Source organism: Bombus affinis, chromosome 2 (genome assembly GCF_024516045.1).
Source record: "Bombus affinis isolate iyBomAffi1 chromosome 2, iyBomAffi1.2, whole genome shotgun sequence".
NCBI classification, from domain to species: domain Eukaryota; kingdom Metazoa; phylum Arthropoda; class Insecta; order Hymenoptera; family Apidae; genus Bombus; species Bombus affinis.
Window position 1 is genome coordinate 11,436,231 of NC_066345.1, and position 17,017 is coordinate 11,453,247.

A 17,017-nucleotide genomic window follows, 5' to 3' on the forward strand; every position below is an offset into this window, starting at 1 on the left:
TGTTTGAGGGATGCTTGAAATTTTGATTCTTATGTTCGTGGTCTGTAGAAATTGCGGTTGTGCCAAGATTTTGGTTCTGAAGCAAAACTTTCGGGTTGGATATTCCCATAAAGCGATATACAGGGTAGTTGGTAACTGGTGGTACAAGCGAAAAGGGGGTGATTCTATGCGAAAAAAGAAGTCGAAAATATAGAATAAAAATTTTTCATTTGAGGCTTTGTTTTCGAGAAAATCGACTAATTATTGAGCCATATTTTTTCGAAGAAAATGTAACGTCAGCAGCATATTTCGATTTCTTACAAAACGAACTACCGGAATTATTAGAAGATGTACCGCTGAGAACTAGAGGAAGTTTAATTTTTCAACAAGACGGTACGCCGCCACATTTTATTCGTCATGTGAGAGATTTTTTAAACCAACATTACCAAGGCTGGATTGGTCGTGCTGGAGCAATAGCTTGGCCACCACGCTCTCCTGACTTAACTCCGCTTGACTTTTATTTATGGAGCCATATTAAATCAATTGTCTATTCTGAAGAAATCGCAAGTTGCGAGCAATTGAAAGAAAAGATTATTGTAGCCTTTCATACTTTAAAACAATCGAATACGTTAGAAAGTGTTCATAGAAATTTAATTAGAAGAGCAGAAGTATGTGTTCGGCAGAATGGGCAACATTTTTAGCAATTTTTGTAATAATAAACTTTATGATTACTTCATATTATTTCATTATGTATTCCTAATTTTCCGTTACGGCAAAAACAAACTTAAACTGCGATAGTATTCATCGAGACAACGATCTACAGTGAGATCCTTTATAACGAGACGTGATAAAGTGCACGCGTACCGAACGAAAATTCAAAGTCGATTTTCTCGAAAACAAAGCCTCAAACGAAAAATTTTTATTCTACATTTTCGACTTCTTTTTTCGCGTAGAATTACCCCCTTTCCGCTTGTACCACCAGTTACCAACCCCCCCCCCTCCCGTATAATAATAATCGCTTCGTGCTTGGGGAATATAATATTCGAAATCTTATTAATTGCTACTGTTTGTGATCATAAAATATGTGTGTTAAGTGTGCTTGTAAGGAGTTGTTGGACTGAAACTTGGAGGTTAAATACTCTCACAGAGTGACACGTAGCGTTTGCTTCGTGCTCACGAAACATAGTATTTGAAATCTTATTAATTGCTATTGTTTGTAATTGCGGAGGTTGTGTGCTTATTGAAGTTGTAGGAAATTGTCGGTTTTGGATCGGAACTTGAAGATCGGAATATTCTAATAGCGTAACGATCGATTTAAGTAGATGCAGCCCAATCTCAATACATTGGACAGGCCTGCAATTATTTTCGTTCCGAAGAAATGAACCAAAAAGTTAGCCAAACGTTGGAACAAAGCGCAGAGTACCAGAAAGTATTATTAAAAATACGGTGGAATTTGAAAGATAGCAGAGTTAGATTTCACGAGGGTGAAAGAGGGATGGAATCATAAAAAGGCGTCACCGCGACGTCGATAAAACGCTGCGGCTATCAGTCTCCGCACGTCTATCCGCGTCTATCTGTGGGACGGCGCCGAAATGACGGTAGCCGATGACAGATCAGCTCCGGTTTGCGGCTGGCAAAAATATGGCGGTGAAATTCTGGCTGGCCGCAAATGCGCCAGCACCGAAATTGCGATGTAAAACGGGCGATGGCCAAAAGGGGTGTGCTCCGCGCGATAAACGAGGATAATGAAAGCGTTGCACGGCGTGTCCGTGGGTTTATTAAAAAACTTCGGTTCACCGTGTTCGCCGTTCGACTGGTCTCCTTTGTCGTTAACGACAAGGGCTACCTTCTTTCCTTTACTTCTATTTTTTTTTTTTTTTAATTCTTTAATTCTTCTCTCTTCTCTGTTTGATTTTTTCGAAAAATATTGAAAATTGACGGGGGCGGGATGAAATTTTTCTTACAACTGTTTGAAGATCGTCGTCGTTTAATTGGTCGAAGTAATCAGTCGATACAATTGCATAGATTCGACTAACAGCAAAGTCGTGGAAATCCAGCAGTGGTCGTTTTAACGGCGTATGATTTTCATGCATGTTTTTAACAAATATTATTGTTACACGTTGCTTTGTATTTGATATATTTGAAGATAATTATTGTTTGATTGGCTGAAGTAATCAGTCGATACGATGTATGTTTGGTGTAATGGTAGAATCCTGTAAATCCACCAGTGGCTTTTTTAACAATGTATAATTTTTATCCGTATTTTTAACAAACATTATTGTTACACGCTGCTTTGTATTTGACATATTTGAAGATAATTGTTGTTTGATTGGCTGAAGTAGACAGTCGATACGAAGTATGTTTGGTTTAACGGTAGAATGCTGTAAATCCACCAGTGACTTTTTTAACAGTGTATAATTTTTATACGTATTTTTAATAAATATTATCGTTAAACACTGGCTGGATTGATCTTCTCATTAACTTTTTAATGAATTAATTATTTTTTGGAATGTAAGGAATGAATAATCAGTCAGTCTATTCGTAATATTCAAAGCTGAAATAATTAATACGTTTCATTTAAAATTCCATGCATAGTGAACTAATATCAAATTACAGAGAAATAATTAAAATGCTTACAAAGGAGATTTATCTTAATAAAAGATATACGTGTGCGTGAAATAGTTCTTCTTTTTTTATTTGTGACCTAGGTACTGCATTTAAAATAATTTAGAATTCGTTGTAATTTTGTAAGAAATTTTCAGCTCGATTTTCTAGAACTATAAAAATTAACACAGATATAAAGTTTTCCCTCAGTTGATTCTACGTTGCAGGCTGGTTCTGTTTAATCTCAAATTTGTCACGTTTCTCACCACAGAATAAAACGTTTAGCAAACGAAACTTATATTTCAGCGCGGAGGCCCAATGACAAATTAGAATCCGAGCTTCGCATCAAAGTCGAGGACTTTACGATTTAATTAAATTTCGTTTAGTGTCGGATTGCTTTTTCATTCCGGGAAAAAGAAACATTCGATATATTCCGCATGTTAATTTGCGACCTTAAAATCCGGCGTAGATATGTTGGCGCGTGAAAAGTTTTAAATCGACAGTCGAGGATTTGCACAAAGGTACTTGAGGACGAAACAACTAAAAAAAAAAACTTAGACGTTTCACGAGCATAAAATTCTCTGCTGCTCTCTGTGAAAAAGTCGGGCTTTGCCCGCTTTAAACTTCCAGACTACTCGTTGACATATTCGCGAATTAGAATAAATATCCCAACGACTATAACGATAACATTTACAAATAAGGGGATTAAGAATGAAAAGTTTCCACATATATTTCCATAATGCTATTTAAAACAATTACAGCGTCAACCGTTTAGGACGGTTTTATTGCACCAATTAAGAAAATAAAAATTCCGTAAACTTCGTATAATGTCGTTATAGTATGGCAATAATTTAAAAAAGATATACGAACACATGAAGCAGGAAAAGAAATCAACGTGAGAGTCTAATTCTTTTGTGCACCGTTAAAAACAAAGAAAGAAAAGATCTGAACAACTCGTTTAATAAAATTGTTAACGTCTTGCGCACACAGTATCGATTGCGGAAGGGTTAACCATCAATCCAGCACTTTCATCTCCCATTCCTTTCGTCACCGACCACCAATTTTTTTCGCCGACAATCTTTCTGTCCCTCATCGCTCAAATTCTTTCATCTTCCTCGACCTATTAATCGATTATCTTTCCATTCGAGCGAGAGCAAACGATTCTTCCACAAAAAGACACCATTAACGATGAAATTGAACGCGTGCAAAGAATCCTGCGTCATTATCACTGGCGGGTACGCGATTATCAGCCCTGAAATATCATCGATTAAACGCGCGGCACGTGACGTCGCCGAGATTCGCGAGCTCGGCCACGGTTGAAATCCGATTTGAAATTAATTTTTTGTCCAACGGTTCGACGGCCGCGTTTCACGGGCGACCAATCACGGGCAACTTCGACCATTAAAATCTCCTTTGAAATTCTGCGTCCGCGGCGCGCCGCGTGAGTTATGGCCTTTTCGGAGCGAGCAATTATCGCCGCGCGCCATCGCGATACCTTTCGGTTCACGGTGCTGCAGCACTGGCTTCCACGGGCCATTCCAGAGACTGAGTTCGCTGAATTATCGAATAGGAGACTTTGCTAGCCGGAAAACAGCCCGGTTAATTTCGCGACGACACGGTTCAACCGGATATCTATTGTCTTATCTCTAAGGTTTACTTACGCGATTTTAGTTTACCAATCGCAAGGACGATCGATTTCTTCGTTTTATCAAGTGCATTAAATTTGATACGAGAAGTATATCTTGGGTATCAGAGTTTGAAGTATTAAAGCGGATTTATGTTAATCGTATCCGACACGGAACGGTTCAATACCGGCATTGTTCCGACACGGACACTGGCATTCGTAGCGAACTTCGAACTGGCATTCGATCGATCAGTCAACAGAAAACGATTCGTAAAAACATACAATACCGATAATAATGTTGTCTCATTTAAGTATACTGGGTGTTTATGAAAGTTGGTGCCAAACTTGAGCAATAGTATTCATGAAAACGAGCAAAAAGATCTTAACATACGTGGGTGGAAGAACATCAGTTTCGGCGGATTTCCTCGCCCTTAGCAAGTTTTCGCTACAGCGTAACAAAGCATGGAAAATAAATCTCTATCCTCGATTTACATATCCCACTTTCTTCAAACAACTCTTCGAATAACAGGATTTTTTACATACTTCCAATTATGGTTATTTTCAAAATACAATTGTCTAAATGTAGTAACTTAATAGATTTTTAGAGGAAGGACAAGTAATGATGTTTTGGTTTAACAAGTAATATTCAATACAACGAACTGATTACAATACTGTCGTACGTCTTATTATCATACTCGGCTCTCAACTTCACGATTCACACTCTCCGGCTCCTCCACTCACGCTCTCCGGCTTTTGCACTCACTCTCTCTGACTTCTCAACTAACACTGTACGATTTCCCAACTAACTAATACCCCAAGGCATCTCCTTGTCTTTTCTTAGCCCCACCACGCATGTGTTCCGCGAGGGCCCGTGGCCAGGGTCACGTAGGCCTTTTCTACGAAACTATTCACTTGAAGGACCGGCGACACATTGATGGACCCGACGGCGTCTCGGCTCTCGCGACATTGTTCATGGTTAACTAGACATTTTTCTTAGGCCCTTTTCCACGATACTACATAAATGATATCATGAAAAATGAAAAACATCTGTAAAAACGAACAGCAGCTTTCTCCCTCTGCTTTGGTAGAAAGTTCAATATGAGAAACACAGGAGAAAAACGCGATAAACAAGTTTGCCGACTTTTTTGTTTCGATGTCAGTCGATGTTTAAGATAAAAAGAACAACTTCTTAGGCTCAAAGATAGGTTTTCTCAAAATAAGCGATACATTTTCGCAATTTTGCTAAAAACTAAGAACATATTGTAACAACGAACTTTGCGAAATATTCAACGGAATATAAAATGCATATCCGATTGCACAACGAATTAAGAATGACAATTTTCGTATAGTAATTGGAACTAATTATTTTTTAATTGCTTGTCATATTCCTTTCCTACGATCTTCACATATAACCGAGCCGAAGCGTGACGTAAATGTCCATTCCTATCGTTCGACGAGTTAAACAACCCTAGCACTGCTAAAATCAAAAGAAGACCGAACAATCCCACTCACTGTCACGCGCAACAGCCACCATTTCACCAATCAAACGCTATACTCCACAAATCACTAAATAGACAGCTTCGAAACCTACACGTTCATCCTCGTCTCCGCGTTTGTCAAGCAAAGGATGATCGTTTCCCGATTATAAACCCTTTCGCGAGTGCAGCCAGAAACGGAGAAAATTTAGAGGCAAGATTTATAATGGAAAAACTGTGGCCGTTTACGGCTAGCGTTTCGTCGTGTAATTCGTTTGCAGCGCGCGTGATAGACGCGTGAAATGAAATCCACGCCCATCGTGTTTCTGTTACGCGTTCTCTCTCGCGCATCCCGTTACGTTATAATGTAACACAGTCCTGATACGACCGAGAGCGGGTTGGTTTACGCACACGCAGCGAAACTGCAAAAATCCATGGGTTTGTCGAGTCTCAAGTAGTACAGTTACGGACAAGAGAAAGTTCACAGTTGCTAAGTAATTTATAGACTGATAATAATTGTGAAAATTCAGATTTGTACGAGTACGACTAGACAGAGCTTCGTTTGACACATTTTAATTTGTCGAATATGCAAAAATGTATAGAATGTACGAGGTGTAATACTTGTTGTTTTATTTATATTTATATGAAATCAAAAAGATTTACGTAAGAAAATATAATATACTCAAGCTATAGTACTTGCTATTGTATGAATATCATATCCATATAATGCAGGTATAATTAAATATAAAGCAAACACTATACTTTGGGTATTCTATACAGTTTTCCATATGATGCGCGTTCTGTACACTTTTGCACTTTCAAATTTCTAATAAATACATAAACATCTACAGTTTAGTAATTCATCTGTGTATATTAGTAATTTTTGTATTAGATATTTGTCAGTAGATTGTAGGCTGTTACCTATTCTGGATTATATAAATATTACATTCATTCATTGTTCTTGTCAAATATAATTCTGTAATATCATGGTATTTTTGTAAGATTTAGACTTTCTTTTGTCCGCTACTATATGTTGCACGCGAAGTATTTTCTGCGTCACGTCTAGACTTCCAGAGGAAAATTGTACACAGTAGAGAGAGGTTTTGGAATTTAATTGGCTGCGAGATTGCTGTGTCTAGATTGTAAGAAAAGGAAAAAGAGGTGCAAGTTTTTTGGAGAGAATACTCGTATGGTATATTGGAATTGTGGATTCTGTGGATTGCAACAGAGATTTTGAAAGTATATTCAAACGTAAGTTTAGACGAAATGACTTTTCTTTCCTATTTTCGAAATCGTTTCTTTATCGTTTTATTGATGAATATAAATTACCGCACGAAGTTAGACCTTTTTAAAAGTGCCACAAGATAGAAAAACATTTGAACTAGTACGATAAACTGTTAAAAATTATTGTACTTTCACGTTTAGAATAGAATACAATTAGAATATGAGAACAAATGTTATAATATTAAGAGGTAGATCTAAAAAATGGTTATTTCACGTGAGAAATAGTTACTACGTGTAAGAATTTTCAAAAGCATCTCCTATAGGAAGGGTGTTGTTTTCAGGGCTCTTTGTCTGGCGTCGAAAGGAACGGAAAGGTTCGGCCGCACGGTGAGAAATAGTGGTGACAGTGGGAAATCGTTCGGAAATACTGTTTCCCGGATCCTTGTGTCTCTGGGCTCGTCCTGAAAAAATCGTCGCTCGTTTCGCCGAAACAATGATTTATCGATACCATATATACCCTATAAGTATAATGCTTCTTGAATTTTATAATCTAACATGGAATTCGTTTAAACTTATATAAGAATCAACAAATTGTTTGATCTTTAAGATATAACAAACTATTGACGATTAATAATAATACAGAAAAATAAAACGTTCACATTAATAGAATGAAATTAAACAGACTACTGATGATTTATAGTAATCAATGAAAGTGAAACATTCTCGTTGAATAATCACATTCTCATTTCAATAATCTAATTAATATTTAATAACAATTGTTATTAAATAACGAAATAACGAGACAAATAGGAATAAAAGAATGAACAAGCAGCGAAGCAATGTTAGTACATATCGAAAAAAGCAAACATATTCTTTCCACAAAAAGCTTCCGATTCAATTTAATCTCATCGCTTAACAAATTCTACATTCATACTTTCATTCACCCCTTTCAATCCCTTCATTCAATCAGTATACAAATTAATACACGTTAGTCTCCATTTTTCACCAATTAAACATGCACAAACAACCTTATCGCTTTAACCATCCTCAATTGACATCGTTTGATTGTACATCCTATCATGAAAAATCCTATCAAAGAGAAAAATCCAAGAAATCCAACGAAACCACGCTGCTTGTCCTGTAAGAAAAGGCCACAAATTCAAATTCGATCGTATCCCCTTTGTATCTGGTCCAAAACGAGTCGTAAGCCGAAAATTTAATCGAAAACAAAAATTCCCGGTGCAAATACACACACCTCTACACATTTCGTTATCTGAATAATTCATCGCACCGCGGTAATTCTGTATCCCCTCGAAACGTACGAGGCTGAGCGGTGCTTAATTCAAGAGACACGTTTTGGCTCCCCGAGTGGGTCGTTAGTCGGATGCATCACGTGCGCGGATTTAAAGGGCGGATCCGCACGTAGGTGCAGCGCAGCGTTCCGGTTAGATTGCACGCCGCGAGAGGATAAGGGGAAGGAGGGCAAAAGAGCGCTGCTCGATCGCCGCGAAATGATCACGCGAGCTTCCGCTGATTATTCCTCCAAATGGAGTCATCTTTCTTCCGGCTTGGAGCAACTCCGGCGAACGAACCAGAGTAGAAGGCGAAAACGTTCGTTTGTCTGGCTGAGAGAGAGTTTGGAATCGCGCAGATCCAATTTCATCCGAGGGAAAACCCCGGCTCGTTCGTCGGCTCGTTCGTCGGCTCGTTCGTCCTTCCACAAGCATATTTACAGGCACCTCGATGCACTCCAATGGCGTTTTAATCTGGCAAATGCATTCCGTTCTGGCCCTCAGGCTTCTGTCCTACTCTCTCCATCTGTCGTTTGGCTTGACTCTGATTCGTCGTTTCCTTCTTTTTCTGTCTTTTTGGCCGAAGCCGGATCGTGAACTTTTTCCATCGCGAGACCAAGCCTCGTCAAACTGGAGATATATGTCTGTGAAGTGAAAAAGCAATATTTTTCTTTTTTTTTTCCTTTTTTTTTTTTTTTTTTTGAGTGAATCGTTCGACCGGGCCCCTCGGCATATTTTTGCTGAATGCACCGATGTGATTTAATAAGGCGCATTTTTTAGAATACCTTTGGGCTCGTTTATCATTTCGAGGATCGGTATTGTTTGGAACACTGAGTTTTCTACGCGTGGCCTAGAAATACTTGAAATTTTGTCGGTGTATTTGTTTATTTGTTTTAAGATGGTGTCTCAAGAATGAAATTGTGAACGAGATTGATCGGAAACGAATATTTGGTTTTTCAAAAAAATAAGGCGAGAGAGAATATATGAATGAAACGAACGAGTTGAAAAATCAGAGTAGTAGAATGGTGTGAAGATTTTGTGTTTATTATACGAGGTAGTTAATATAACGTCTGTATTGATTTCAATATTAATTTCTCCTTTGTTCTTTTATCTACATTGTAGTACGTTATGTACTATGCGTATACTGTGTATTGTAGTAGCTTATACGACAAATCGATAGGATTTCATTTATACATAAACGTTTAGAAAACAATATATCGATGAAAATTTAATTTCGTAGACACGTGATCGAATATTATGTACGTAATTCTCTAATGAACTACGAGTGTAATTTATCGGAAGTAGTAAATAGATATTTTTTACGAGATTTTTTCCAATTATAAGGAAAGTAAAACGAGAGCATAAATAGCACTTCAGTGTCAAACAAATGGCAAGAAGAGCTACGTCACAGAAGTTACTACAACGATTAAACAGTGAAACTCTTGTTCAACCAATCGTTCTCAAATTTTCCCAAACTCTCGTTTCTTTCCTCTCAAATATTCTCCGCTCTCTAAAAGCTCACGTAATTAAATTCTACATTCATCCACGAATAGCAAACTCTGTTCTTATTCGCGAGAGGCGTCAGTACTCCTCGGTTGGAAAAATGTTAGGTCAGCTCTCAAGGGGCACATGGAAGCGACGAACGAAGGACGATATTCTTCTCGAGAGAATCTTCTTGGCGTCGATTCTACCCCATTCGCCAACCCGGTCATCCTTCTACCCTTCACCGGATCATTTTCAATTTATTTTCCTACCTTTCTTTCCCGCCCCCTCTTTTTTCTCTTTCTTTTTGTCCGAATCGTTCTCTGTCCTTTTCCTGCTATCCTCCAGGGGAAAGTTGAAGGGAGCGTTCTCTTTGATACGATACAGATAGAGACGCACGGTCCCCATGACAAAGACTCGCATCGCTGCGGGGGTGGTTGATTAATGGACTTCTTGCTACGACCGATGTACGATCGACGGGAAAAAATTAGAGAGAAAAGAGACGAACCTGTGATGTTGGACCGAGTCGGTTGAAATTGCAACGCCATTCCGCGGAAGTACGATCGATTAATTGGAGTTGTCGAGCGACCTGATCGCTCCGCTTGTCGTTGCGCGGTGTTTAATCGTTTTTTGATGGCGGTCTCGGGGCTGGCCTCACCGATCGCTCGATTATGTCCAGGCCTGCCTCGATTTTTGCATCCCCCTTTCTACTGGTTTATTATCGGACTCCAGAGACAAGTTACTGCACGATGATGTATCAGTTATTCGTTATCGACGTCCTAGTTCTTTTGTGGTCTTCGTGACCATTGCAATCATATCGCGTCGTTCTCGGTTTCTTTTTTGTGATTTTTTCTTTTTCTTTTTAAAACATGAGATTTTTAATAGAATTTAAAATATATAATGAATTATATATTTTATTTTATATATCATATATTACTGTATTGCTATATGCTGTATTATATATTGCTGTATTGTATGCTATATTATTACTATATTAATATCATTATATCACTGATTTGAAGTTTGTTTAATTCTTTATGCTCGGTTTTGTAGTGACATTATGGACAAAGTTTTATAAAATCTCTTTTGAAAATTACTTTCGATTACGGATATCCACCGTGAAATTTTCTCACGATTTCTTATCACATTTATTCTTAGACTTGATTAAACAAATAATCGTACTAGAATATCTTTTATATCCCATACCGCCCGTTTATCCGTTATACAGTGGGGGACAAAAAAAAAGTTTAAAATTTATCGTTATGTACAACAACCACAGTACATTAATGGTGACTTTATTGTACCAAGCTTTTTTTTTATCGTGTTGAAGATAGTTATCTATGTTATATGTATTCATATTGTAATTGCTCTTGGCAATTGTAACTTTTTTTCTACAATTGTGGTGCTTTTTATACTGCTCGTCCTTTAAACTCTCTTCTATCCACCACTGCATATACGTTGTTTTACATAAATTACTTAAAAGCTGTACTGATTAACTCCAGAATAGCAATCGTCGAATATTACGATTGTTCCAAAGTTTCCTGCAATTTACCATTATTTATGTAACTTTTGGATATAAATACCTTCAGTTGCGAGAAACTGAGAGGTCTATAAAAAGTAAAGTTGATCAATTTCGCGTCTGAGAGATTCCCGTACAAATCGGGATACGATATAAACATATCGTATATAAAACACCAATTGACCTACCCAATCATCCCAGTATCGATCTGTTGCCAAACGATGCAATTCTCAAAATCTTCACTCTTCTTCTCACCATTCCTTCTACAAGAAAATCCTTCGAGCATTGGGAATCGATCCTTCAACTTTCAATAGAGAAGCATAATCGTCCCGTTTGTTGTTCATCGTTCGTTCAATGGACATTCCACGTTGACTGTTGCAGAAGGAGCGAAATAAGGGGAGCCAGGAACGTAGCACGAACGAGATCGATAAAGGCGATGGGGTAACGCTCGAAAATCGTTCCAACTGGGGAGCATCGTAGCTTTCCATCGTCCCTAATTGACAGGTAGAAAGAGGGTTGGGCCACCTCGGAGACCAGGAAAGAAAGGAACGACGTGCACGACACACGTTAAGAACAGGGTGGAGACAAGCACAGAGGCTAGAAGAGCAAGAAGGTCTCGAAAATTTACGAGTGAATAGCTTCGCACGCGCGTCTACGAGACAAAAGATATCTTGAAGCAGTCGTACGCTGTAACAAATGACGGTGCCGTAAAATCAGTTAACCGTACAACCGAAGCCAGAAGCTGAGGCCGAATTTCGCAAGCGTTCCAGCCGTGCCGGCTGAAGAATTTCCAACACGGTTTCACTTGGACTTTTTGGACTTTGGAGATCCTCTCACGTTCATCCAAAGTATTCTTCTTAGTAGCACAGAGCCGTATTTCACGATAATCGTCGGACGAAAGTCGCGATATGGTCTCGAACGAACAATATCAAGAAAATTCGTCGATACGCAGATGAGAAGAATGTCGAGGATCCGAGGCACAGATCGCTGAGAAACCAAAAAGAGTGGATCCATCGGAGGAACCTTAGCCAAATGGGTTAAAAACGACTGCGATGGACGGCGCGACCCCGTGCTGCTCGCAAAATGGTGATCGTGCTGCCGTCGTGGAAACGCAACAAGTGGCGATCTGTTCCTTATCCTTGAGCTATCATCGATGTTTTTTAAAGCACGGGTCGGATTCGATCCAGGACCCATCGCTCACGAACTGAGGTTCTAGCTTCGAGCTGACGTAACCCTCAAAAAGAAAAAAAAAGAAAATAAAATAAAAAAGGAGAAACGAAGAATAACGAAAGGCCAGAACTTCATTCGTATTTTCGATCGTTAATAAATATTGCGTTAAGCGGGAAACGCGGAATAAATTCTTTCTGAAACAAAGAAAAGACAAAGGAAACTTTCGATTTATCGATCGGTGATTCCTCTTTCCAAAAGATCCTCGATTTTAACTGGATAATTCTCGAAAATTCGAGATCGTGTTTGAAGACCGGATTGGTTCCACGTTGATCTTCGACGAAGCGTATTCGATCGAGGTTTCGAGTGGCTCTCACAGACAGATTCGATCCTCTCGAGGCAAGATATTCAAGAGATATCGGCGAGAAAGAGCGTGGACGACTATGAGCAGAGCCGATGCCCAGCGAAAGAAGAGGATATCCTTGTTTCCGGAAGTCAGGGACTGTCGGCGCGGCTGCGACCACGATTCGGCGTGTTCACGGTCCGTTTTACGTTTCCACGAGCTGAGTAGAACGTTCCAGGACTAATCTGAGAGACAAACCGTTACCTCGTCGGATGAGACGATGGTGATGAAGATTTCCGCGGTCGAGGCTGGCGTTCCTTTACTAAGCGCCGTCGGTCCGCGCTGCGTCGTCAAGCAGGCCACGGTGAAACGATGCGTCGCGGCGCTGTTGCTCGTCTCCGTCGCCAGTATATTTTACTACACGCATTACATCATCAGCAGCCCGCTGTCCAGGTGAGATTATCAAATTTTCCAACTATTTATGCTTCGCGTGAAATATATAGTCGTTTTTAAATGAACACACGTGGCAGCGCATCGGAGTTGCGTTTGGTAATTAATGTAATTTTGTTTTGGATACGTCTGCTATGAAAAATGTGGTCAATTATTTAGCTCTTGCAAACTAAATCCTACGATTCCAAGAAGTTTAAGAAAATTGCGTGTTTTGTTTTAAAATCGTGGAAGCTTCTTTTAGGGTTTATATAGATACCGATGTGAATTTTAATTTCTTTTAATTTCTTCGAGGTTAAAATGTCAATTATTTCTTTAATTATCTACGCTATTTTGAGTTACATAATACACCAACACACTGGCTGTTTGATGAATAATGGAACATAATTAGTAACGTACGAAAGATATGCTTACGTGAACAGAGCGGAATGTGTTCATAGAAAATATTCATTAAGGCAATTTTCAGATCGAGATTTAAGGGACGCGGAATATTTTATTTGACTAGAGGAAAATAAACGACCGATTGTCGAGCTGATTGCAATTTAGCAGTTTTTTTTTTCTCATATAGAAAATTGGAAATTGCAGAATAATATGGTACGCTGCTTGTTTTACATACTTTTGAACAAAATTCGTTAGTTGAAGTATAATTCTGCCCGATATGTTAACGCTCATCCGCGTTTATTAAAAGCTATTGGAAACTCGATGAATTAAAATTCATTTTTCGAGTCGGAAAAACATTGGCATGGCAACTCTGATAATTAAAGCTTTTGATAGATTTATTAATTCAAAAACACGTGGAACTTTTTAAAAAGTGAACAAATATGTCCTTACATTTTCTTCGTAAAAATACATTGATTGTACCGAATGTTTCCTGATAATAGATCTATGTTTAAACTATAACAAGTTAAAAGCGCGAATATTAATTGATCATTTACGTTCCAACGGCGGTTTATCGAATGTAATTTATACGATCCGCAATTTCAACTTCGTTATGCAGTTACATCGTTTGCGGTACCATCGTTTTGTCGTACTTTTGACATTATTCTATTATAATTATATCACTTTTCGTATATTTTCTATTGTGTAAACCTAAATGAAAGAGAGAATCGTCGACGTAAAAGTATCAGGAATATCAGGATCGGTTAATTTGGCCGTAGAATTTCATGACCATGAGCGATAAATTGTATTTGCCACATACGAAACGTACTATTATATGTAATGAATGGGAAACGTGACAAAGATTCTCGCTAAACACCCGGGAACGATTTATTCCTTTGATACGTAATCAAATATCTCGGCCAGCGATCAGCTGATTGCGAGTTTGAAGTTCTTTGAAGTTCTTGTCGCGTGCTTGTTATCTTACTGGGGATAATTTCGGATTAAATTTAAGAACGTCGCTACTGCAAAGCTTACTTTTGATTGATGACGTTTAGGATTTAAGAAATGATCGGAAGTTTGAGATTGTATAGAATTGTTCTTGCAATTGTTCGATCGATCTTCCCATTTATCAACCACCTTCCACAACGAATTTTGCATACTTTTCGTAGTATTTCACAAAATCCCGTGCCCCGTTGCTCTTTTCATTTCTCTAAATTTTTATTCTACCAATAAGACAATTCCAATAGAGAATATGACATATTGGATTCGTCGTTTCTCATTCGTTTGATAATTATGATATTTCATAACCAGAAACATTGAATTGCCCATGCCAAATTGCAAATATTCCCTACATTTCACAAACTTCGTTCATAACAAGATTCTACTAAATCAACAGAAGGCGCAAAGTATTCACTTGCCCATTTCAAATCACGAATCTTCGTAAAATCTGCCTTGTCGATTGTTCATTAATTTTGACCGTAACAAAATTGCAAATCAAGAGAAAACTCAAAATGTTGAATTTCTACATGGAACCACGAATCTTCTTAAAATCTGTTCTGCCGATTCGAAATCGCCTTCTGTACACTCTATCACCTCCCATGAATCTTGTAATCCTACGTTTCCCAAAATCGGTGGCCTGTTCATCCTCAATTTTCCTCAATCTTGGCAAACGATCGCCACGGCTCTCGGACTCTACCGGCTAGTTGCACGGTTAATTCGACAAGACGAATAACCCTACTGGCCGAACTATTCGTCTCGGCTCGATATGGACCCAATTTAGGTTCGGATAACCTGAAGGCAATGGCCCCGCGATTGCAAACCCTCTAGTAACAGAACAAGAGAGAAAGAGAGAATGGAGGAAGGGGAGAGAAAGAGACGAAGAGCTCTCTGGAAATCCCGCGTTATTTCGTGGTGGCGTAATTACGTACCGCCAAATTGTTGCTGGCAGTTGCTTGACTCCTCGGTTTCCTTGGGGACCTATATCTTAATTGCGCGGTAATATAGTATGCGACGAGCCAGACTCTCCCCTGGCCAGCCTTTAAAGTTAATTACGCGTCCGGTAGTATTTGCAAACGATCGTGTTCCACACGCTCTTTCCTTCTGTTTCCATTTATGAAGTACGCTGTTGGCAATCGCTAGAATTTCGCGCCATGAGTTTTTCGTGAGAGAGACGTTTTAAGAGAGTCGACGTGTATGGTTATTTGACCAATTTGCGGGTAGATCTTTAAAGTGACGAGTAGGATCTCTAGTTTCTAATTTAGTAATATAATTTGTAATTCTTTTTAGCTCGAATTTAAGTGGATTTCCTGAATCTTGGTTTGTAACGTGGAATCATATCTATGACAGAAATCGTAGTTTCGATCCCCTTTTTTAAAAAGGTTTCATAATTTTGTATTATATCAGGTTGTCCAAAAAGTGTCTTTCTTTTACAGACCCGTCTTTTACAGCAACGCATCTTTATACAAACATGAAACCTAATCTGTCGAACGTTGTAATCTTTATCTCGATAGAACAAAATGGATCATACGTAATTCGGTAAAATAATATAAAACGGAAAATGTTGTGCATCCACTATTTCTTTATAAAACGAAAGAAGCTTATCGGATGACCTAATATCTTCATCGTTACGTTATTGCAAATAATCATCGACTTTTGGCTGTGGATTGTTGAAGTGGTCACCACTTCTAGGAAAACTCCACATCTGGTCTTTTTAGCTTTCTCAAGCGCTGAAGCCATCGACAGCACATAGACAAAAGAATAGCAGGGAGGCAGACCATAAACTGTAGACAGGCGACGTTGGCTTCGGGGTTTTCAGTCATAAAGTAACACTGCTAGCGTGCGGATCTGGACCAGCTCAAATTGTATTCCTGTATTTCATTATTAAGTCAAATATATACTTTGTATCTTACACTTCATCCACGCGTTTTTCTCTCTTTATATACTGAATAACCTCAACATAGATGACTTACAACTTATCCGTAACGCTAATTTTATTCCGCTTTCGAAAACACTGACAAATTCTAATAATACGTGTTTAAATAGCAATTGGTCGAAATTACTGGTTGATTCAAAGCTTGCGTTACAAGTTTCTAAAAGAGTTGAATAGGTTTAATTTTAGAACGTGCCGTGTAATTTGAAAGACAAGAGGAACTCTATGTAACTTCTCAGTATTAAGAACGTCGTTCTACTTCGCACAACAGTAACAAATTCCAAGGCTGAATATCTAGAGCGTAACGGATTAAATTGGATCGTTAGTCGATCAGGTCGATCGATATCTTGAGATCGCGATTGATCGCCTTCGGCTGATCCAGCCGCCGGATGAACACGCCTTTCGGTTAATTGATATAGTGCTTTGCCTCGACACGGATCAATCTTAATAGATAACCTATGACCGTTCTGCAAGCAATTGTAGCTTCGGAGTAAACCGTCGTCAATCACGAAACCTAATACTCTCGCGTGGACATTGACATGTAATTTCGCATC

General features: G+C 38.7%; 1 protein-coding gene across 4 annotated transcripts in view; it reads left to right on the forward strand.

Moving 5' to 3' along the window:
• Window positions 1–17,017, forward strand: part of LOC126928917 (bifunctional heparan sulfate N-deacetylase/N-sulfotransferase) — a 371,054-nt gene that overhangs the window by 261,254 nt on the left and 92,783 nt on the right. For all 4 annotated transcript variants that reach the window (XM_050744798.1, XM_050744799.1, XM_050744800.1 and 1 more), the window contains one exon: window positions 11,581–13,162. In XM_050744798.1, coding sequence (XP_050600755.1) covers window positions 12,990–13,162 — 173 coding nt within the window. In that variant the 5' untranslated portion in view covers window positions 11,581–12,989. The remainder of the gene's footprint in view (window positions 1–11,580; window positions 13,163–17,017) is intronic.